Source organism: Dunckerocampus dactyliophorus, chromosome 15 (genome assembly GCF_027744805.1).
Source record: "Dunckerocampus dactyliophorus isolate RoL2022-P2 chromosome 15, RoL_Ddac_1.1, whole genome shotgun sequence".
Lineage (NCBI taxonomy): Eukaryota > Metazoa > Chordata > Actinopteri > Syngnathiformes > Syngnathidae > Dunckerocampus > Dunckerocampus dactyliophorus.
In genome coordinates this window covers 17,424,258-17,449,673 of record NC_072833.1, presented here as the reverse complement: position 1 = coordinate 17,449,673, position 25,416 = coordinate 17,424,258, and the positions used below count along the sequence as shown (strand labels likewise).

Genomic DNA, 25,416 nt, shown 5'->3' with positions numbered 1-25,416 from the left:
GAAGGCCTGAAAAATCTATTCACCTAAAAATCACCTAAAATTGCACCCTACAAGTGCACAAGAAAATTGGGAGTGTGGGACCCATATTCAAATTTGCTACATGTATATAGATGTTTAGTCTGGATCAAATTGGGTGTGATACTCTTTGATACTCTCTGATACTCTTTGATATTCTCATGCAGAACTCCATTGAGAAATTGAACCATTTAGTAAACCTATAGTGTATTTCTGGGCCTGACGCCGATGAACGGTGCGTTATCTTTTTGTGCACAATCCGTGAACAGAAGACCGTGTGGCTCACATCCTGCCCTTTTGATCCCATCCCCCGGACACTTTCCTGTGTGTGGAACTAATTTGTTTTGGATTCCTGATGTACTTCAAGCTACATTAGGATAAAATGATAAATGCTCTGTTGCAGGGGATAGAGTCCATATTTGTTGTTCACGGTAGAATGTAGAACCCATAAGGCTAAATACAGAACTTCAGGGTCACCAGGGACGAAAAGCTTGTTTAAAGTATAAATCTTGGGTTATGCTTAAAAAAACAGTGAGTTTTGGCTCAATCAGGACTATAGATCAGTAAATATCTTCAGACTAAGACTCTACAGTCTTGTTTGGGTGCACAGCAGCTTTAAAAAGTGCACCATTCATCAAAGGAAAGGCTGAAGCTGCTATAACCACCAACCAAAAGACTGGCCCGATCCGCTCTGAAGGCTCTATAGAGCGACGGTTTTGCTTTTCAACCTGAAAATTGAGTCACACCGCTAACATGTGTTTTCCATTGTTGGGAATGTATCGAGTGTTGTCTTTGGCGCCCAGCAGGAAAGCGATAGTAACGTGATAAAGGTGGTCAAAGGCAGGGTCTGGAACATCCTCTATGTGACGTTTTTCACTGTAGATAATGATGCCGCAACCAGAAGAAGGCGCTGCAGGTCCTTTATCGTGACCTGTGCCTGACCTACAACTATGGCATCACATAAAAGAAGGCAAAGTTCAAGTGCCAATATTTTTCTTTGAGAAAGTTACACATTCACGGAGGTTGATATGCGTACAATTAAGTTTTCAACAAGGCATATATCAAACAGTGAAGAACATGAACGATCTTCCGTGGCTTCCAGCAAAGTTCAAATAGGAACTTACTTTACTTTACTTGAAAAATGACCTCAGTTGCTCCTTTTTTTTTTTCCAAGTCCAAGCTATTGCTACTATTATACTACTATTACTTCTACGACTACGACTACTACTACTACTACTACTACTACTACTACTACTACTTTAGCTATCTTGAAAATTTAACAAGACTACAGAGAAATTAGAGATTTGGGTTGTCTTATATTCACGGTCTCGAGATTTATGCAGTCATCCCTCGCTACATAATGGTTCAAACATCACTCCCTCGCGCTACAGTTGTAGCTTGTTTATAGCCGTTAATTGGGCTAGTGTGCTAACCAGTTAGCCTCAAATTTATTTCTTCTAAACTTAAGAAGCCAAAAAACTAACCACTTCCACACGGAATGGGGGAGAACACTTTTTCACTCTATCATGTTGGACAGGCCATGGCTGACTTCATGGCTTCATGCAGTGTTAGGGTAATGTAATGTAAGGTAATGTCTCAGTATTTTGTGTCACTACTGCCACCCAGTGACCAGTATACTATATATCACATATTGTATTTCAATATGTTTTGAGTAATAAAAGACTGTAGTCTACCACAAAACAGCAATCATTTATTAATTCGTTTCTGAAAAACCGCAATATAGCAAGGGAACGATAATCAAACCACAATATTGTGAGGGACGACTGTATAGCGTTTTTTCAAAAAATTATTAATTATTGACTGATTGCTTTGTGGTTCTCTATGGACTATTATTGGTCCAAAAATATTGATATATATAATATTCCAGCTATTCAAAAAGAGGTGTCTTTTTATATTAATGGGTTGTCTTATATTCGGGAATGAATGAATCGCCAAGAGGCCGCACGGTGGCCTAGTGGTTAGCATGTTGGCCACAGTCAGGAGATCGGTAAGGTCTGGGTTCAAATCTCTGTTGGGCATCTCTGTGTGGAGTTTGCATGTTCTCCCGTGCGTGGGTTTTGTCCGGGTACTCCGGTGTCCTCCCACATTCCAGAAACATGCATGTTAGCTTAATTGGCGACTCTAAATTGTCCATAGGTATGAATGTGAGTGTGAGTTATTGTTTGTCAGTCACGGGTGTACCCCGCCTCTCGCCCGAAGTCAGCTGGGATAGGCTCCAGCATACCCAAGCCCCTAGTGAGGATAAGCAGCATAGAAAATAGATAGATGAATCGGCAAGAATTGGCCAGAAAGACATAGATTTAAAGAGCAAGGGTCTATAAAAGTGTGCGTGGAATTCCAACTAAAGGTCTCCATACGCCAGAAGCCCAAAAGTGGTGCACACCTCCCCACGTCTCACCAGAGTCAATGCACAGTGACTCATGGATAGACAGATGATAGATAGAATGATAGATAGATACGTTATTAATTTATCTGCGAATGCGGAGCCCATATTAAACAACCGCATTGTTCTGTCATTTGGAATCATGGCTGGTGAGAAGACGACAAGGACAAAGAAGCATAATTTCACAGAAATTAAGGTGGAAATACTGGTTGAGAGAGAGTTGGAGGCCCGAAAAAGTATATTATTTGGGGGGGGCAGCAGTGGCATAGCAAATAAAAGAAAGATGACTGAGTGGCAGCACATTCACTGTCAATGGTGTCAATGGAACAGGGCGCACCATGACAGAACTTTGAAAAAAAAAGTCGGATATCAATAGCACACGGTTTTATTTTAGTGAGAATGCTTTTAAGATATTTATCTAATTGATGCCACATTTTGATGAAAATGGGTGTAGTAAAAGCTGTTTCATTTTAAGGTGGATGCAAAGAGGCGGCTCTTCCTACATTACAAAATCCCAAAATGAGCAAACTCATCATTTGTGGAAAAGGAATACTTTTAAGAGTAACTTTACACACACGGCCAAATAAATAAATGTGTCTATTGATGACATACTACATGTTATTTTTTGATAAATTGCCAAAGAAAAGGACATGCATATTGGCTCCATATCTTGTAAACTTAATGCCTTGTATTTACCTTACTTAATTGATAACTAAATGGATTCATTAATAATATTAATGATGATCATATTAATGATTGTCAAACACATAATATTCTCATGATTATAAAATAAAATGATCAACTATCCAAGTGTTGCATTGTTTTGTATGTATCTTTTAGTCAGGACGCTACTACACTCGTGCGTAATGGTGTTTTTTACATTTTTATTTGATTAACAAAGTAGGTCTGTCAGTGTAATGCAGGGTGTCCAAACCTTTTCCACCATACTAAAAAATGAAAGGATGCAAGGGCCACTGTGATATTTTGTAATACATATGCTTTCCCATACCTAACTTTATTTTTCTTTTTTTCTCATATTGACTTTTAAAAACGTTTTTTTTTTCATATTTCAACTCCATGCTGCTGACATACATATAAAATATAATATAATATAATTAATAGAATACATAATAATATATATATAAAATAAACATTTTCCCCACAATATTTTGAGTGTTTTTTCCATTTCTGCTGTTGTTATTTTAATTTTCAACTTTCAACCTATTTCAGCTTTCTTCTTGTAAATTTTCTTCTTCAATTTGACTTTATTGTCATAACATTATAACTTTTTTCTGCCACCTAATTTTCAAAAAATGACAACTATTCGTTGTTTTATTTGTTTCTCAAAATATTATGACTTTTTAAGAAATTATGTTTTTTTTTTCATTAATATTTCAACTACGCTACTAAAATCCATCCATTTTCTATACCGCTTATCCTCATTAGGGTCACGGGGCAAGAGGTGGGGTACACCCTGGACTGGTCGCCAGCCAATCGCAGGGCACATATAGACAAACAACCATTCACGCTCACATTCATACCTATGGACAATTTAGAGTCATCAATTAACCTAACACACCCACACAGTCATGAGATCAGGAAGATCTGGGTTCGACTCGCCGCTTGAGCATCTCTGTGTGGAGTTTGCATGTTCTCCCCGTGCGTGCATGGGTTTTCCAAAAACATGCATGTTGCGTTAGGTTAGGTTAGGTTAGGCTACTAAAATTATAATGACAAAAAATATTGAAAGACTATATTGAAAGACAAGTTATACAGTACATAGTATTCTGGTCACTAGGCATTACAGTAATGTTATACAGATAAGACATGACAATTAGATTACATTACCTTCACACTGCATGAGTCAGCCATAACATGTCCAACATGCAAAAAAGTTCTCCTCCCATTTTGTGTGGAAGTGGTAAGGTTTTGGCTTCCCCACTATGTTTGCAACTCTTTCTTAAGTTTAGAATAAATAAATTGGAAGCTAACTAGGCATCTTGGTATCATGCTATGTTTAAAGCGGTGGCCGTCTCTTGTGTCACTGCAGTGATCCTATACAGTTGAGCAATGGGGTGTACACAAAGAATAATAGGAGTATAAAGTTGACTTTTGGGGGTGTTATTTCATTTCAGAAAGTCATAAACAGATTTGTAGATTTATCTATGCTCTAACTATGAAAAAAAAAAAATGTAATATCAAATCCTGCTTTGCAGAAATTCACTTATTGTGGTCGGGTCTGGAACCAAGACACGGTCGTCTTGTATTCAGAGTTATCTTATATACGGGTACTTATTCATAACCATGTTTACACAAATTAATAACTGGGCTTGGGTGCCTAGCATGACCACAAGCTCTTAGATTTAAAGAGCAGATTAGTAGTTACAAATGTAGGACAGATGCTAACATTAGCTCACATCTTTAGCATCTACTACTACTACGTCTACTACTACTAGTTTAGCAAGCTTGAAAAAGCAACAAGACTAGAGAAGAGAAATTAGATAACCTGATAACCTGACTGTCCTCAGCCATTCCATTACATGTTTCGATTACTGTAATTACCCGATTATAAGACGGCATTTTTTGCCTAGAAAACAGTCTGAAAAAGGGGTTGTCTTCGGGTTGTAGACATTTATACATTCAAACCAACAGCTTTGAATTTGTCTTAAAAAATATTCTCCCAAAAACTGTCGGCTTACATTTGTTTATTTTTTCATAGCCATACTCACACGGGTAGTACTGCCCCGGCAATTATTAAAAGTATTTTGTGCATTCAGAACTTAAAAACATTTGTCTTGTGTTTGTTCGCTAAAGTATCTTGCCATGTCAGGACTATTTACACAGCAAAACCAACTACTTGATGGAAAGGGAGATAAAATGTGGATGTGTGACTAAAGAGCTCCCCCACTGAAAAGGAGTTTTCACAGCCTAACAGCTGTCTAAATACGCTACCGTGTTGCAGTCAAGAAAGGAAAACTTAAATGTGATTCTGCATAATGTGTGTTAAGGATAATGCCTCATTGGTGGCACCCAGTGTTTGGTATGAGTGGCTACATGAAACCTCAAGACACCAACCAATCATCAGTCACTCGTGCACTTCATCCCTTGTCATTATCCCCAGTGAGGTCACTGACAATCTGGTGAGGAATGCCGACAGTTTGCTTGTGGTCCAACCTGGAAAACCCCGGGCGCCGCAAATAATTACCCAACACTTTACAGTCTAAACAAACCCTTTTCTTATCGCAATTATCACGCGGATGGTGAAGAATGTGAGCTTGCCTGATTTTGGCGCAGATTAACTGATGGATGGCTTCAGCATCCGCTCTGATATTTGATTCCATTTGCAGAATCCATAGCAACATGTTTCATCTCGGAGATCGACCGTTATTGTGCACAACAAGCCATAAATTTGCTTTGACGTCCCGCTGGGTCTCCTCCTATTGCGATTTGGGGATGGAACTAATAGGTGGAAAGTTGGGGAAACACATGTTTGCAAAAGGATGCATATTCCCTCAAGAAGACATCATTTTATAGCACTTGGCTTAGTCTGTAAAATGTGGTTATGGACTAGACTGGACTGCTTTTGATATGCTTCTGATTTTGTTGTCCTGGAGTTGGATGACCTAAACTGCCAATGTTTGACAAGATAGTTTGGCTAATTTGTTTTTCTGGTTTTGTATAAATACCGTATTGAGTCGACCCTGAATATAATACAACCCATAACACTTAAGGCGATCTGTTGTGTGGTTTGCATGTTTGAATCTCTAGACCTCGAATTTAAGATGACCCCAAATATAAGACCACCCGTAGCACATAAGACAGTGTGTTGCATAAATAAATCTCTTGGCTTTGAATGTAAGACAACCCATAGCACAAAACGTGTTGTGTGCTTGGCGTAAGCCGACTCATACAACATAGGACGATGTGTCACGTGGTTTGTATGTATAAATCTCTAAACTCTGAAAATAAAATGTCGCATAGCACGTAATGGTTTTATGTATGAATCTCTAGACCCCGAATATAAGATGTCCCATTGCACACATAAGATGTTGTATTGTGTGGTTGGCATACATAAATGTCTACTAGTAGACACTGAATGTGAGATGACACTGCTTATATGACAAACCATAGCACATAAAACGATGTGTTACGTGGTTTGCATGTATAGATGTCCAGACCTTGAATATAAGACAACCCTCCGCACATAAGAATAAGTTGTAAATCCCTAAAATCCGAATATAAGTTGATCCTGGATACATTCTAACGAAATTACTCTAAAAGCAGCATCATAAAGACATGAGGTGATTATGTACATTTGTTTGCTGCTACTGATCTTTTAAACAACAACAAGCAATTCTTACCTGCAATTTGCAGCTATAGCGAGCCAATAGTACTTCTACATGACATTTCCGGACTAGCGTAATTCTCCACTGCAGTGTGGTCCTTACCCAGCCGCTAACATGTACAGCCATTAGAGCCCACATTAAAAGATATAGATACGTTTTTGGTTGCATGTTACCCAGCGGTTAACCTAAATGGTGCTCCGCATGGGTGGCGGGTGGCTGGCGAAAAGGGGGGGAGGGATCTTTCAGCGGCAGGTAATTACAGGCAGGATAACACTGTTGCTTACACTGGAGATTACAGCAGGCCGTCTGAGCCAAGTGGCTACAATGAGGGAGTCATGCAGAAGCTCACACCAACCGCAGTGCTTCTGTGGTTATTAAAGTTTATTAAAGTACCACCCTGTGATAAACAGCCAAGAGCTTATAGGTGGACTTGGAGCTGCACTTAAAATGTCCACATGCAAGGTGTTGGGGAATTCCATGAAAGAACACAAGGTTTGTGCTCCCAACACAAAGAAAAACAGCAACAACAAGAATAAAATTGAAAAACAACAAAAAAAAAATAACCAACAGTATTGTACAGAGTCTGTACAACCATATCTCAGATTGACAGAAGATAACCACTGGAACATGTAAACAACGCAGAGAGACGTAATACTCTATGTAAACAATTTGATATAAATCACTTTCCATGTCTCTCAGGAAAACTCCGGTGTTTTTAAGTATGTAATGCAAAAACACAAATCAAAGATCCCTTACTATGTGACAGGGGTGCTCTGCTGCGTTTAGGGCCATTGACATTATTGAATGTAAGAAAACAGCGGTAGCAGACACACTTGTAGCTCTGTACACAAACCCACAGTTGTTATGTGGTGAAGTCTTGACCCTCAGTAGCATAACTCCAGTACCCACAGTGCAATGGTGCGAGACCACATCAAGCTGGCGGGGGGTGGTCGTAGCATTAGCCAAGGATTTACTGAGCGAATATGTTGACGGAACAAACACAGGACTGTGGTGGGGGATGATAGAAACGCTCCAAGGAGCCAACGCCACGTGGCTCCACACCACGTTAAATTGCTCAGGAGCTTCTCTCCAAACAGCGCTTTGGAAATATACCGTACACTGCCTAGACAAAACTAACCAATCTCCCAATTCCCTAAAACACTGTTTCTTGCATCATTCTAAACGCCAAAAATAAAGTACGATTGAGTGAATATCTGCCTCCACAACTATAGATGGCGCTATCTTCTCCTTTTAGCCACTCAGTAGTGGACTAGTTCCAAGATTGTGTCAAAAAACAACCTAGCTGGCTGCAAACGGCGAGCAATACCACATTATTGCAATATGGCATCTGTTACGGTAATTACTAGGGGTGTTACGAGTCACTCGTGTCACACGAGACGAGACGATACACGATATTGGGTCTGCGAGATTTGAACTTTAAGTACTATGAAAAACATCTAAAATATATATGGCAATACATTGCAATCGCCTAATTGAATTTCTACTACTCTTTTGCACTCTGTGTATATGGTACCACCCCTAGGATCACTCCGTTCATGCCATTGTTCTATGAAACCAACCAATTCCTGCCTGTCTCGCCTCCGGTGGGAGACTGGGAAAACAGACACGCATGCATATGGCAATGTATTGAGGCCGGCAAAATTATCAAGTTAATTTTCATTTATGATTTGATTAATTTATTTATTACCGTCCCAGGCCTAGTGCCCAAAAGTTTTTTTCTGAACAAGAAATCTTGTCACACCATCTTGTGACACGAGATCTTTTGCCACCCCAGTAATTAGCATATTGATGAAAAGAAAATAATAATAAATATAAATTGAAATAATATATAAATAGTAACTATAAATAATAATAATCTTTCTCAAGACCCAAGACACAACCAAAGACAATAAAAGACAACCTGTATCTTTTCATCGTGTTTTCAAAATCAGTTGGTAGAAAAAAGGTATGTATAAATATCTAGACTGTGGAAAAAAGGACAACCCAAGACAAAATCAAAGACAGAAAAAGACTAAATGTATATTTTTAAAATCACTTGGTATGGGAAATGTTTGTTTTGCATATATATATATGTAGAACCTGAATATAAGAAGATCCCTTTTTAAAAAATAAATCCTTCTCCCCTTTTTTAAGACCCAGTGTATGTTAGGGCCTTATGATTTCTGAGTTAATGGAATCGCACATTGAATCGCGGAATTAGCCAATAAAAACGGAATCTCGACCGTTAAACTTGGAATCTTGCCGAAATTTACATAATGTGAATGAAATGATGTCATCGCGAAGAGAAGGAATGAAATATTTCCGCAGCAGACCGCTCAATCGGAGGTGGAATGTCATCACAAACACTAACCCGCACGCTCCTGAACTAAGCACGTCTAAACGGTGACCTGAAACACCAGTGAAAGCTGCCCATGTATATCGAAACTCATCTCTTAGGGAGCGTGAGTGGAAGCTAGCGCAGTTAGTGTAGCAGAGAATGCCGGTGCTAATGCTGTGTGTGAGCGACTCAGGCTGTACGAGGGTGTTTTGTTTTATGGCTTGTTAATGCAAACGATCGTTTTAGTTGTGTTTCGTTTTTTTTAAGTTCTGAGTGAAATAAGGACAAAAGCCAGGGCAGCAGGCAGCACTGTTATATCTACACCCAAGCTTGTAACACTCAACAGTCAAGTGACATTCTTAACACACAACACAAATCCGGTCTTCAAAATAAGAGAGCTGTGCATGACATCCTGTCTACTTGTGCAAACAAAATAAGGGTGTCGTAAAAAATATTTTACATTAATGACACAATTGGAATTGCATCGGCGACTACGTTTCCTTAACGACAGGCAGAGACATTATATTTTTGTTGAGGATTTTTTAGTCATGTCTGCAGAGTCTGCCCAACAATTTATTGCATCAAAAAATGTAAGGATTTTTGCATTGCTTTAATGAATATTTTATTCTCTAACCCAAAAAGCACACACTCTTAGTGTAAAAGGTTAAAAAAAATGACTACTACAGAAAAAAAACAGAATTTGGGAAAAAAAATAAAATAGATTTCATAGTTCAAATTGTACATGTTTAAAATAATCATGTTGTTAGAAAATGCAGTATAAATATAATGTATACATTTGTAAACCCCAAGATGACCTGTCTTTGTCAGAATTTTCCCCAGGGAAAAACTACCGTCTGATATTGACGTCTTTTGTACAAAGGCGATATATGGAACTCACCATGCCCTCACCTGGCTTCTGGAGCTTCAGGGATCATCGCTGATTGTCTTAATTTTTAAATTACGTGAGCCAGTCGGAAGCGAGATATCAACATTCCAATGTTATATCACGCAGAAGGCAGAAATTCTTAAACAGTTGGGGGAGAAAAAAAAAAACTGAACCTAAACATCCTCACCGCCTGCCAAAACTAACAAGCACAGCGGCCTAATGAAGATAAATGAAGTGTTTAATTGGGCATGCATGCCGTTGCCCCCTTTTTCCACCTTGAGATGGAGGCTAAACACAGCTGCTGAGGTCACCAAGTGCACTCCCCAGCACGCCCTTTGCCCCATTTGCCCAACCCCCATTTACTCTGTTGACAACAGGCAGTCACGTCTACGCTTTGGTTCGTAAAAGATGAAAAATGTCAGTTTTTGCCTAAGGTGTCAGTGGAAAAAAACAATACGGCACAAGGTCGCCTTTGGGTTAAAACATGAAAAGACGTGCAACGTGGAAGTGGCTCCTGAATAAAGCCCGTCCTTACAAAAACGGTTCACTCAAATGTGTGCAAATCAGTGCACCACAAAGAAGTCATAGATTTGGAATGCCAAGTGACATTGGTGCTAAGATACCATAGTATTCCATAGTATGCTATAGTCCAACAATAGTTTACTGGAAGTGTGTTGTCCAAAATTTAGCCTTGATGCAGGAATTTAGGGCGTAGTCATCCCTAAATTCATCAATCATTTCTTACACCCAACACCCAAAGCACAGAACGTTTGACTAGTGTGAATGCCAAGAAAACTCACCATACTCCGTCAGGTGTTCTTCAAATGCCGTATTAAATTAAAGCTTTATAATCTGCTACCACCACGAGATATTTTTTGTGGCATTTATGCAAACTTTATCACTCTCACAACTGCCATTTAAGTTCCACACAGCAGACATGTTCGTTTTGGCTTTGGCACGCCTGCGCAGTGGAAAATGGGAGGGGGATGCTTGCCCCAAGACGTTAGAGCAAGACACTACTAGGGCACTATGATTTCCACGTTAACGGAATCGTGGACAGAATCGCCAATAAATTTACTGTTAAACGCTGAATGTCGTGAAAAGTGACATAATGTGAATGAAATGATGCCATTGTGAGGAGAAGGAACGTTCGTGTGGGGAAGTATTTCCCCGGCGGACCGCTCAATCGTGGCAGAATCTCATCACAAACACCAACCAGCCCCCTCTTGAACAAAACGTGTCAAAACGGTGGCGAAAAACCTTGGAAACTCTTGTCTCACGGAGCGTGAATGGAAGCTAGAGGGGTTAGCTTAGTTTAGCAGAGCATGTTAGTGCTGCTGTGTGTGTGCGACTCGGGCTGGATGAGCCGTGTTTACACCGTGTTGTTCTGACACTTTAATGCAAGCAAAGCGTTTTACAAAGCCCGCTAAAGACGTTCAGGTTCTGAGCTAAAAAGACGAGAGGCGCGTTTATTCTTGCACCCAGCTTGTCTTAACTGTCAAGACACATTCTCAACACACACAACTCATTTCCAGCTTTCAAAATTCAAGCATTGTTTGCCACATCTTGTCTAATAGTGTAAACAAAATAAGGGTGTCATAAAAATATCCTTAACATTAATAATGTGAATGGAATTACATCGGTGACTACATCTTCCTTAATCACAAGCATGGGCATTACTGTTGTTGAAGATTTTGTAGCAATGCACACTAAACAGAGCGATCACGACAGGCTGCGGGCTGCAATGGTACATTTGTTTCCCATGGAAATCATGCTGATCATGTTGTTTCCCATGGAAATCGTCCGATACTGATCGGTGGCCGATCAATCGGAGCATCCCAAACTTACATTGTTTCCCACAAGAAAAATAGTTTCAGTTTTTGTACGATTTGATTATAGATGAACCCTTTCGAACGGATTAATCACAAAACCCTTTGTACACTGTAACTCTGCACTTGTTCAATGTAATAGATGCTATATATCACACACAGCTATGAAACCTTAACCCCAGAGGGCCCTTTAGAATGTTTGAAGTTAAAATCTTTCTCTTTAGGAACTACAACGTTATCGCTCTCATAAAACTGTAATAAACATGCAATATATAAATATGGTTTTACCTTTTGAATGTATCAAAAATATGTGGTTATCATGGGAGTCAATGGGAATAAATCAGTCTTGTCGGTAAAGAGTGTAGGCGGATATGCTAATATCTAATTCATTGGTCTAATGAAAAAAAAAAAGCTCACGTTTCATACAAGTAGGCTTAAAACTCACCGATATATTGAGATTCAAAAGAATCTAAAAAGCCAGTTTGATCCCCAAAAGGGGAAAGAGGAGGAAACGTTAGCAACTGTAGCAAAGCTACTGTATGTGACCTACGGTGCTGACATTACAGTCACATTTTAACAGCAACATCATGCTAGGTTAGCCTATTCTTTGAAGAAAAACGAAATGATGAAGCTTATGAATAAGGACGGATAGTTGACAGAGTTCCAGGCTATGTTACGATGTAGCAAAGCCAGCTCGGAACTTGAAAATCGACTGCTTCCTCAAAAGTCTAGCTAACAAGTGAGGGTGCTTTTTCTCAGGTTCAGTGGTTAAACCTTGATTTCAGGGACAATTATTACTGTATGAACATCATTAAAAGGTAACTATTGTGCAATAGGGAACCTTTAAAAGTTTAGCATACATGTCATAGCTAATAACAGAACTGCTGGGAACCTCCAATTCCAAAGAGGCTAAATGAGAGATCACCTTTCAGAGAGTCCACTGTTGACAGCACGATTGTATTTGGCGTCTAGACGGTAGCCGGCTGAGGAGAAAACCACACGTCTTACATCCTGTCACCACCTTGCTCCTCTTTTGTCCTGAGTTTATTCAACATTTTTCCGACATCTCATATCTCAGGATGCTTTAAGAAATCCATCACATTTTATCACCAAATCCCGACTCCTTGATCATGACAGACTTTTAGTTGTAAGCTGACGTTTATTTTTGCAGGTTCTAAGCTCAAAAAACTGCAGCAAATTGTCTGGAAAATTTCACCATCTGGGATATTATCTCATAATCTTTACTCATTCGAGGAAGCCAAAAATTCAGTCATCAGACCCCTGCACTCTTTGATTAGGAAGCTGAATAGACTGAATGTTTGTCTCTGGAACTTTACATTACATATGCTGGTGTAAGTTCCACTGTTCTTAAAGGAGGTGCCAGGAAAAACAGGAGAGGACAACCCCCATCCCGAGGGACGAGGTAAAGTGTCCCGGTGAGGTCAGTCCTAATGCTGCACCAACCTGACCCTGGCATGGACGTCAAAGCCAATACTTGTCGGAGTGCCGAGATCCGCCTCCTGGAGCGCTCCTTAATTAAGTTTATCTTGGCTGTGAATCAAGCTCAATATTGAACAACACGGAACAGCGAGTCAGAGAGCGGCGTGAGTGCTGAAAGGAATCGCAAATATGGCTCCTGGGAGTCTGCGGCTTCCTGGTCTTAAGACATGTTAGCGTGAGACATGAGGCGAAGGAAGACTTTTGGTGATGTCACTCGTTTTTGCTGTCCGACAAAAAATGACTGCGCACATTTGAGTCCATAAACCCAAAATTACAAAGCGATTATTCCGTTAGTATGCAACATTATGATACCGCTTTCAGTAACACAAGAGGTCACTTGAAGTGCAATACAAAAAGTGGAGTACTGTAATGCTGTACAGTAGAATAGATCATCGCTATTTGCGGGTTAAACAACTGAGACACCCATAAAAATGTCTATTTTTGACTGGACTATGATGCTGCATCGAGGCACCACTGTTTGCTTTGCCGCTTCGCTCCGCCTCCTCCAAACCCTCCTGCTAGCTTGACTCGTCTTTCTCCTCCAAATTTGGATCAACATTTTCAATAAAAGCGACTAGAATTATGAGATTAAATTCCGTTCCAAAATCCCCCACATCTCTCTTCAATTGCCATTGTTTGCTCACACAAAGGACACGAACAAGCTCAATGCATAGAAGCACAAGCCACGTTTTAGCCCTAAATATGCCTCACACACTAATTAAACACATTTACATTTGTAAAATGTATAGGTACTCGCCAGTAATGAATAATAATGAAAGATGATCGACAGGTAAAGCCTTTAGCCTGGTCATCACACTAGCTACAACCGTGCTTCCGTCTGTTGTGGAGCCGTCTCCGTTTGTCTCAAAAGCTTAGCGTACGCTAAAGCTAACCTTGGCAGTGGTGGTGATGGTGAGGAAGACGACACAGCACCGGGGTGTTTGCGTTTAAGGTACTCATGCGTGGCCGTCATGCTGTTGAGAAAAATGGCTTTGCAAAGTTTTTTTATAGTCACCGACCCCCCCTTGCTTATTTTCAGTGTTTGGGTCTCCTTATCTCTGGCAACGCTTCCGACTCGCCATTTTTTCTTTTGACTTCTTGCTCTCATGCGTCTTCCTATAAGTAAATGACTTGTGTGACAGTAACAAATCTGCTGATGAATTTTTTAAATCAATGTCGAAAACTGTACGTCAGCTAATCGCTAATCGTACATTCAAGCACATTCCATGAAGCATGACAAAGGACAAACTGATGATTTCATTAGCATGATGTTCTCTCTTGCAATACTGCTTTGTACTACAAGAGGTCACAACTGCATTATGAAAACCATCCATCCAACCATTTTCTATGCCGCTTATCCTCACTAGGGTCGCGGGTATGCTGGAGCCTATCCCAGCTGACTTCGGGCGAGAGGCGGGGTACACCTTGGACCGGTTGCCAGTCAATCGTAGGGCACATATAGACAAACAACCATTCACACTCACATTCATACCGATTTAGAGTCGCCAATTAACCTATTTTCCACAATGCACATTTTTTTTGGAACGTGGGAGGAAACCGGAGTACCCGGAGAAAACCCTTGGACGCATCGGGAGAACATGCAAACTCCACACAGAGATGCCCAACGGAGATTCAAGCCCAGATCTTCCCGATCTCCTGTGTGGCCAACATGCTAACCACCTTGCGACCGCATTATGAAAACAGCATCAACACCAACTGCGCATCCTCCTGGACTGTATCTGTATCACACAAAACTCTTTCATCTTTTTGTTTGTCGCACCTTTAACCTCGCAAAATGCGACTAGCTAGCCTCATGCCACTGCGATTTTATCTAGTGTAAAGTCTCTTTAAAGTAAAAGCTATACAAGACAATGATTGATTCGTGTTCAAAATGGCTGCCAAGTATTCTACTAGATCAAGCAAAAAAAAAAATGCAGTCGCATTACGCCACCGCCAACATTGTCCAACTGTCATCATTCACTTGCATTAATTAGCGAGCCAAACAGCAGATTAGTCACTCCTCCCCTGTGTAAACATATTTGATTGGTTGGCCGATTTGATATGCATTTTCCATGGGAATTATCAAGGAATGTATACAAACACTTGGAATTAAAAGCACTTACCGCGTCTTCGGGTTTTTGGCCGGCATCATGGAGGGGCTCCTCTGAGAGGTGGTCTCGGCGAATGAGGGTGAACTCTCGGATGAACACTGCATCGTCGTGATTGGCCCACACAACAACCTGGAAACCGGAGAAGCCATCAATTACACTGTGTAGACAACCACAGTGCATCTCACCGGGCATCACCGACTTGTTTATGGTGTGGTACATGTAGCATAAAACTTTTCCTGCTGGTAGAATGTGATGTCATATAGGACAACGCATGCATGGGAAGGAGACGGGGGGGGAAGAATGTTGGACGGGGCCCATTAGCCATACAGCAGGACTCACATTCTCAAGCAGGGGGCTCACAGCTGCTTGCCGCGGGTCATAAACACCGAGTAATGACTCGGGTCAACTGCGCTGGGACAAGTGAGAGCGAGGGAAAAAAAATACTTGGATGGCCACATTTTGCATCTACTGTAGCAGCTTAATCTATCAGCATGCGCTTTAAAATGACGCTGCTCAGCTAGTCAAATTGTGCTCACAATGAGCCAGGTGTGCTCCTGACATTTAAGAATAGAGACTAATGAGGCATGGAGCGTTTAAGATGCTAGCTAACAGCATGGCAGCCTTCCAATAATTCGACTGGCTAGCAGCCAGATGAGGGCAAGGATCAAGAATGCCAACGATTAAGGAATGTCATAGCGTATTTTGTTTCAAATTTGGGAGCAGGCGCTCAGCAGTGATTGGGCAGTAACCGCAGACTCTTGAGTCGGGCATGGCAATTGTTGCTGCTGGCAAATGACGTTCAGCGGAACAAATTTGTTGGCTCCTGTATGAGAATCTTCACCAATTTTTGCAATTTCTCCTTTAATGGTTCCTTTCCTTTGCAGTGCCAAGATTTCATTTCCTTCAGTCATGTGTGGTCACGATCGGAGCCAAATGCATGCCACTTTTGTTCTTTGTGTATTTCAAAGAAAACAGCAATGACTGGACTGGTCTTCTGGGAGGTCTGGCATGCGTGTGTTTGGGGAACTGCCATGCGCAATTCTGCAGAGACTTGCAATGCGATGGCACATAAATGGATAGCGTTAAATACAGTACATTGAAATGTGGATCGTATCAAATGCACGTTTCAGCTCAGAGTGATAACACAAAACTGCAGAAATGCCTTATTCAAGGTAACTTTTTTTAAAGGGAACATCTATTTTGTTATCTGTCAGGTCAGTATGAACTCTAGCAGAGACTCCTACTCATTTCTGGATGGTAAACTTGATTTTTATACACCGTGTAAAACTATAACATGTCTCGACCTCACACATTTCGGGGGCAATCATCAATCATCTTGTGACAATCACCTTTTGCAAACAGTAAAGTCGTTGTCCTAATCGTGCCAACCCAGCTGTCAATTTTAATCCTGCCATGAGGCAGCGTGAGGAAAGAGTACAGATGTTTCCGGCCTTTTGCATGTGGTTATGAATAAAAACTCTGAATTAGAGTGCACCGCTTAATTGTGGCTTTTCTTAAGCGCACCGCGACACCATCCATCTTTGTCGCTGCCATGCAACCTCGGTGTTCACAGGCCCGTAACTGCACCCTGCTTCATTATTGATTGTAGTCTGTGATTATGGGGATTCAGTGCAGCCGCAATGACTCAATTTGGAGAGCTGGAACACAGAGTTTTGGTAGGTTGCCAGAGGTTTGATGCTTAGAGTGCTTCCAGCGTTGTGTTAATGTGATGGACTGGCATGAATACCACCATTTACTAGACATATTCAGAAAGCAGCATCAAGACAAAGGACGAAAAAGGTACCTGAGGCTCGGAGTTTACCAAGAAAACTGTAACAAAATAAAACTGATTTTATACATAGTGTTAGCAAGTCTGCATGTAAAAGAAGCCTACGAAAACGCTCACTTCACTTTACTTTTTATTAGCTATAGCAAACTCTGTGATATACAATCATGGCCAAAAGCTTTGAGAATGACACAATATTAATTACATTTTTACAAATTCTGCTGCTTCGCTTTTTATGATTTTTATTTTCAATTTGCATATACTCAAGAATATTATCAAGAGTAATAACAAGAATGGCTATGAATTACAAAGTCCCTCTTTGTCATGAAAATGAACTTAATCCCCCCAAAAAACATTTCCACTGCATTTCAGCCCTGCCACAAATGGACCAGCTGACGTCATGTTAGTGATTCTCTGGTTAACTTAGATGAGTGTGTGACAACAGCTGGAGATGACTGTGATCCCGACTGAGTGAGAATAACAGACAGGAAGCTTTGAAAAGGAGGGTAATGCTTGAAATGCTTGTTTTTCCTCTGTTAACCATGGACATGGGCATGCAGTCATCATTGCTTAGCACAAAAAGGGCAAGGATTTTGCTGCTAGTAGGATGACACCCCTAAACCAACCATTCATCAGATCATTAAGGACTTCAAGGAGAGCTGTTCAATTGTTGTGAAGAAGGCTTCAGGGCGCCCAAGAAGGTCCAGCAAGTGGCTGGGCTGTCTCCGCAGGTTGATTCAGCTGCGCGATCGGGGCACCACCAGTGAAGCTTCTTGCTTAGGACTGGTAGCAAGCAAGTGTGAGTGCATTTGCTCGCACAGAGAGGCGAAGACTTTAGGAAGATGGACTGTTGTCAAGAAGGGTGCAAAGAAGCCTGTGTCATGCCAACAGTAAAGCATCCTGAAATCCTTCATGTGTGGGGTTGCTTCTCAGCCAAGGAAGTGGGCTCACTCACAATTTTGCCTAAAAACACAGCCATGAATAAATCATGGTACCAAAACAACCGCCGAAAGAAACATTTCCTAAACTTCCAAGAACAGTTTGGTGACCAAAAATTCCTTTTCGGAACGTCTGACAAAAAGATGTAAAAACACACAAGCAGCAAACTTTGTCAAAACCAATACTTGTGTCATTCTCAAAACTTTTGGTTTCACTGCCAAACTTTAAATTTACAACTCGTTTAGGTACAAACTAAACTGGTTGTGCCTTCTTCTGGTTGCTGAAATCCAAACCAACCCAACCCAATGCTACACACAGTCACACCAGGTGCTGGTTTCCATGGTAACTGCCTCGCCGAGTACGACACACTGTGTGACTCCTGGACAAATAAGCAAGCTTTTATGTGCAACTTTGTGTTTTCATTGAAATGACAAACAAGATGAAATAGCAGCTACGGTTTCAAGTCATTGTCATTTGATGCTGACCGTTTCCAACGTTGCATTAATGTGATGGACTGCGTCCTACACAATCATTTCCTACACATATTAAATAGTGATGCCAACAAAAAGGCAGAAAAAGGTAAGGGAAGGCTTAGAGCTAACCAAGCAAACTGTAACAAAACATAAAATTATACAAACGATATCTATTAACTCTCAAGACTACGTAACATTCAGTCACCGAGGCGCTTGTTTCTGTGGCAACTTCCTTGTCTCGTACAAAACATTGATTGTCAGATGGACACATGACCTGTACGCCATCATTTAACACATATTAAAGAGCGATATTAAGAAATAGGTTTAAAAACTGCAGGAACCTCAGGCTTAGCACTAACCAAGCAAACTGTAACAAAAATGCTCGTTCCGAAAGGGCAAAATCGACATGTCAACTTAGAAAGCTCGAGGAACCCAACTCCATTTACTTTTCATGTGCTACTATGAGATAGTTTCCCCAAGGTTCCAAATTGACTCCTCCTTTAAGTGCCATACTGAACTAATTGCGCCCTCTGATGGTTGCTACCATTCATTAACCTTTAAGACTACGCAATGTTCAGTCACACCAGGCACTTGTTTCCGTGGTAACTGCCTTGTCTAGTACAAAACATTGAGTGACACATGGACACATAAGTGAGTTTTTATGCGCGAGTCAGTGTTTTCATTGAAATGACAAGTGGCATTTATTGCTCAAGGAGCAATAACAGCTACAATTTCAAGTCGTTGCATCATCGGATCTTGATTTAATTACAATTTTATGACTCAAATCCTTCCCAGACTACCTTATTTATATTTGCCTCCCCCATTCATAATTAATAACATTTTCAATCTCATCTTGGCAGGAATCTAAATGATGGATTTGCAAGGACAAAGATGGACTCGAAGAGAGCAAAAGATGGATGATTTTTTTTGGGGTGGGGGAACAAAACGCTGCTTTGCTTGAGTTTCACATTCTTACATAATCTCCCCCTTGCCTGTATTACATGCTGCAATCGGCTGGAAACACAGCGCCAAGGCCATCAATCATGGGCGAGAGCCAGTAGTCAAGAAAACTAGTGGCTTTTTTCGGGTTTTAAGTGGGTGTGATGGAGGATGCATATTGGGTGCATGTCAAAGCCAGAAGCTTTCCAGTTGCTGCTCTTTGATAGCTGCGGGAAGAACATCAACACAGCAATGCAAATTACTTCAAAGAAACCCAAGCCTTGACATCAACATCTGGGATTTTACCTCTTTAATACATTCATGCAGCACCCCCCCCCCCATTAGGAGCTCTCGGCTCTGGCTCTGCCCGAACAGAAACTTCACTGACATCACCGTGAGAACTAACGCAGGGCTTCCTGCTGCTGATAGGCACTTGACGGAACCAAAAAGGGCCAAAGGTGTCAATTTCCTTGGCAACACATGAAAGAGTGCAGATTAAAACACTTGTAATCAACAGCTTTTGTTTTCGTCCCTGTCTGTTTTGGTAGTTTTAATGTTTTAAGTTCAAATCAACAAAATACCAACTTGAGCACTCTGGATTCGGGATTCTTCTCTTGACTGGTTTGCTATTTTCTTTATGGTTTTCACCTTCTTTTTGGGTAGCCACATGTTTTGCAGCATAAAACCAACTAAGTTTTTGTTTTTTTAAGCCATTTTGACTTTTGGGATTTTGTTCATCTTTAAATGTTCCCTAAATTTGTCTAAAATGGCAAAACTACACACACAGTGATATCACTTGTTCCTCGTGACCAAAAACGTCTCTTTGAAAATGTGATTTTTGATCCCACATTTATCTTAACTAAAACGAACACCGTCCTTTATGTTAAGAGGACTACTGGGCTTCAGTTTGTAATTATTAGATGTTTTTACCAGATTGCACATATTGCATAGTCACATCAGCAAAATACAGGTGGACCCTCTGAAACAATTTCACCTGAAATTTTAGGGACTGTTGATTGATCAGTTGTTTACATTCTTTTTAACAGAAGAGGTGTTGTTTACATTTTAACCTTGTTTTGGAGCATAAAGCCAATTGAAAACTGGTCTCAGTGTGGACATTTTGAAAGCGTTCTCGTTCCTGTCTCAATGCTGAAAACTAATACTGTAATTTAAAGTCATAAACAGGTTTTTTATGCTCTAACTACAAAAATCTTGTCTTTATTAATATTGAACATTGCGGAAATTTACTTATCGCAGTTGTGTCTGGAACCAATTAACTGTGATAATCGAGGGATTACTGTATTTTTAAAAGGCAAGGCTACACCAAAGTCAACATTTTTGTTTCTTGTGATGAAAAATGTTCCATGAAGACGACTGAAAATGAACTTTTGGATCCAACTTTTATGTTGTCATAAAGAAATGCAACGGATCTCATTTTCAATTTTGGAGTTTGTCCACAAGATGGTGCTACTTTTTCCCAATCAAAGCATGTTGCAAAATTTCTCACCATTTTTACTGTTTTCTGTAATGGTGTCTTGCTACTGAAATGATAAGCGTGTGTATGTATACACACATGTACACACACACACACACACACAGAAGTTGTTGACATGTATGGTGCAATGTCTATAAAAGCCATTTCTGTTCTATTTCTGGCTACTCACTACTTTTAATGTACAGTGGAACATCGAATATCCTCGATTTAGCACCTTTTTCTATGCCACTTAATCCCCATTAGGGTTGAGGGGGTATGCTGGAGCCTATCCCAGCTCAGATAACTTTGAGCGAGAGGCGGGGTACATCCTGGACTGGTCACCAGTAGGGCACATATAGACAAACAACCTATCACACTCACGTTCATACCTATGGACAATTTCCATCCATCCATCCTCTTTACCGCTTCTCCTCATTAGGGAGCCTATCCCAGCTGACTTCGGGCGACAGGCGGGGTACACCCTGGACTGGTCGCCTGCCAATCGCAGGGCACATATAGACAAACAACCATTCACACTCACATTCATACCTATGGACAATTTAGAGTCGTCAATTAACCCAACATGGATGTTTTTGGCATGTGGGAGGAAACCGGAGTACCTGGAGAAAACCCACGCACGTATGGGGAGAACATGTAAACGGCACACAGAGATGCGCAATGGAGATTCGAAACCAGATCGTGCAAATCTCCTGACTTTGTGCTAACATGCTAACAAAATATGTATTTATTGAGTTTTAAAAAAATCACTGAAAACAGGCAGTTTCTTCCACAGAAAACACATCCCATTCACCCTAATTATATATATGTGATAATAAAAATAATGTTATAGGCTGCAGTTTTTCCCTCAAACTAATGTCAGATCACATCTTGTGTAGTGAATGAACACATTTCGCTTCTTTTACTGTGATGGCACTGGATGCATTTCACAAATAAACACTGTTTGTGTAAAATAAGATAAATGCGGCAATATTAACCTCTAGAAAAAGGGCCATATGTAAAACATTTTGTCTCAACAAAATTGTCCTTAAAAAATCCCGATCAACTAAAATAACATGTTTTTGTACTAGCAACAGGTAAGACTGACTAGTTTTAATAAATTCACAAAAAAGAATCCAATTAAATATTGCTGGTACTGATACAATTTGGAAAGCTGCACATTTCTATATAGCACAAACATCTGTATAAGAACAAAGTAATGGTCAAAGTACACAACTCTGGACTGAAATTATAAACTGGGCTCGTTCAGCACATCACCCCAGTCGCTTATATGTTCTTGCATGAATGCAGCATGAATGAAACATTTTAGACGTATGAAAGAACAAGTGATTTACACTAACTGCAAATTGCATATTTACAATCCAATGGCGAAACTCGACAAGCTCGTTACTGTGTGGAGCATGCCGATATTATTGGCAGAAAAAACTATACCGATATGAACTGATATCTCATTTTAATGCCAATAACAAAATAAATATTGGTCGTCGGATATTATGGGACGTCCCTATCCATCCATCTTCTATACCGCTTATCCTCACTTGGGCCTCGGGTATGCTGGAGCCTATCCCAGCTGACTTTGGGCAAGAGTCAGGGTACACCCTGGACTGGTCGCCAGCCAACCGCAGGGCACTTAAAGACAAACAACCATTCACACCTATGGATAATTTAGAGTCCCCAATTAACCTAAGATGCATGTTTTTGGAATGTGGGGGGAAATGTGGGGAGTACCCAGACACGGGGAGAACATGCAAACTCCACACTGAGATGCCCAATGGAGATTTGAACCCAGATCTTCCCAATCTCCTGACGGTTTGGCCAACATGCTCACCACAAGGCCACCGTGCGGCCGGGAGATGTCCCTATTTAATAGATTATATTTTCACCACAGTTTTTGGGAAGCAGATTTTTTGTCATTAGGAAAAAATGAGTGAGGATATGTAAATGACTTTTATGCTCCAAAAATCTTTTAAAAGCACAACAAATCTACGATTTTCTATGACTGTTGCTCACTGCAACTTTTGACTGTAAAATTAGGCCTGCTTGCTTATTAATGTTCTTGCAAGTTCCTGCTGTTTTTGTGAGCTGTCAAATGGCTCTTTTGAGAGCCTCATTAAAAAAAAAAAAAAAAAAACCTCCACATTAAATGTAATAACCGCTATTACCTATGTGGGAGAATAGCTCCAAGTCTGCTGCACAGATTAATGTAAGCGGTAAATCCTATTTTTATCATGTGACGTTTGCTGGCTAATGTCTTCTAAAGGCCTCAGCGGTCAGCTCTCTGTTGTTTGTATTGTCCCACCACATGATCAACTTGTAGAATCATGGTGGCCACACACATGGTCAGCAGGTGGGCTAAAGCTCCAAGGAAATATCGCTTATGTTACATTTCTTGCATAAGTGTTGGCTTTTTGTCAGCTCCACAGTGATGAGCCATGATTTATTGAGAGGGCACAGCCGCTACGAACATTACAGTAGTCATGCTGTGTTTGCATTGCAGGCCGATATTGTGTGCTCTCCGAAGGCCGAAGATAGTTGAAGAAAAACGGCTGCCGACAACATTCGTATATATAAATGATGAATGACGCGGTATCCAGTTCACTTGTAGCATGTTTGAGCTAAAGCGCAATGGCTAATATGGTTTCATGCATGTTTGTGGCTACAACTGCTTTGACCATTAGCACTGAGGGGCCTGGTTTTTGGATTTGTGTTGTGGTCTGACTTACAGTCTTCTTTCTGGTTCAAAAGTGTTACCTATCTATGCTAGTCAAAGATCTTCTGTATGACAGGAATGCTCAGCTGTTTTAAGGACCTGTTGCAAAAACCCTCAGTCAAGGACCGATTGCGAGAGCACGAGTCAATGATCCTCAAAATGACAGTCGTGCCCTTCTGTTTTTCTGCTGCAAAAAACTTTTGATCTGCAGTTGCAGGTCGGTCTGACGTAATTCGTCTGCCAGTTTGGCCCATGGGCCGCAAGTTGATTAGCCCCGCAGTCGATCAGCACATCTTTCGGAAGAAACAACAAAGTAAAATATTCAGGAAAACATTCAATCGTAGTGTCAATGAAGTAATCGATCAGGCGGCAGTCGAGAAACCAAAATGGCAACGTTGAGAGAAATCTGGCAGCTTCAGAGGGCATGTGTATTCTAGGAGATGTATAAAAAAAGAAGTCTTTAAGAATGGAAAAGTGGCTTTCTCAGAGCAAAGGTGTTGCAGTGATCCCGTGTGAAAAGCAAACATTGTAAGCAGGAGTGTCCTTGCTTCGTGCTGCCAGCCAAGACTCTCTCATGGAGTTCATTACTCTTATCAGTCCTGAAAATTACAGAGTAGCCACACACTTTTGTTTTTTTACCAGAAAATATTAACTGCAAGAGGGTTTGTCTGTGAATATTCTCATTCATCAAGGTCATTGGTCTGTTCAGGTTGTCGTGGAACAGTGCTTCTCAACTGGTTTGGCTGCGGGACCCATTGTCACGCCTTCACGCAGTGACCCAAATTGGTCATCACTACACACAGAGTGAAATATTTCAAGAATGTATTTCTTAGTAATTTTGATGTTAGTTTACAGCTAATCAAAAAAAAAGTCAATATCTCAGAAAAAATTAGAAAAACTGTCAAAAGGCTCAATATTATAAACTACTGGTTCACGCCAAAATCCAAGAATAAAATTCCTGAGCCAGTCAATGAATGTGAACGGAGCTGTCCTATCTTGTCAGATGAGTGCTTGTCCTCCCTTGTCATTGAGCATGCACTGATGAAGCCTGCTTGGATGAGAGGCAAAATGTCTTCAAAGACAACCTGAACATTTCTGTTAAGATCAATTCAATGCCCTGAGAATCCAGGAGGGTTTCATCATTATGAGTGGGAAAGCCTGACAATGGATATGTGTAATGGTACATGTACTCGTAATCACATTTCACGTAATCACATCAGTCGAGATGGGGAACGGTGCTACAAGCTGGAATTATTAATGCTGCACTTTAGCCAATTAGGAACTTTCGGTTACTAAAAATAAAATGATAATTCACACTGTTCATAATGCACTTGTCTGCATCGTTGCACTTTCGTAATATAATATATATATATATATATATATATATATATTTAGAGAGAGAGAGAGAGAGAGAGAGAGAGAGAGACAGTTATGTGAAAAGTGTTTGCTTCTTTCCTGATTTCTTATTTTGTTTGTTTGTCACACTGTTTGTTACTCAAAACACCGAAATAGTAGTCAATGACAACACAACTAAACAGAAAATGTTGTATTATTAAGGGAGAAAAAAATCCAAACTAACATGACCCTGTGTGAAAAAGTGATTGCCCCCTAAACCTAATAACTGGTTGGGCCACCCTTAGCAGCAACA

At 40.5% G+C, this 25,416-nt stretch overlaps 1 protein-coding gene across 3 annotated transcripts in view; it reads right to left on the bottom strand.

The window, feature by feature from the left end:
- The window catches only part of adamtsl3 (ADAMTS-like 3), an 80,301-nt gene that overhangs the window by 34,091 nt on the left and 20,794 nt on the right, over positions 1–25,416 (bottom strand). For all 3 annotated transcript variants that reach the window (XM_054753345.1, XM_054753346.1, XM_054753347.1), the window contains one exon: positions 15,442–15,558. In XM_054753345.1, the coding sequence (XP_054609320.1) occupies positions 15,442–15,558 (117 nt within the window). Of the gene's footprint in view, positions 1–15,441; positions 15,559–25,416 lie in introns of those variants that run through there.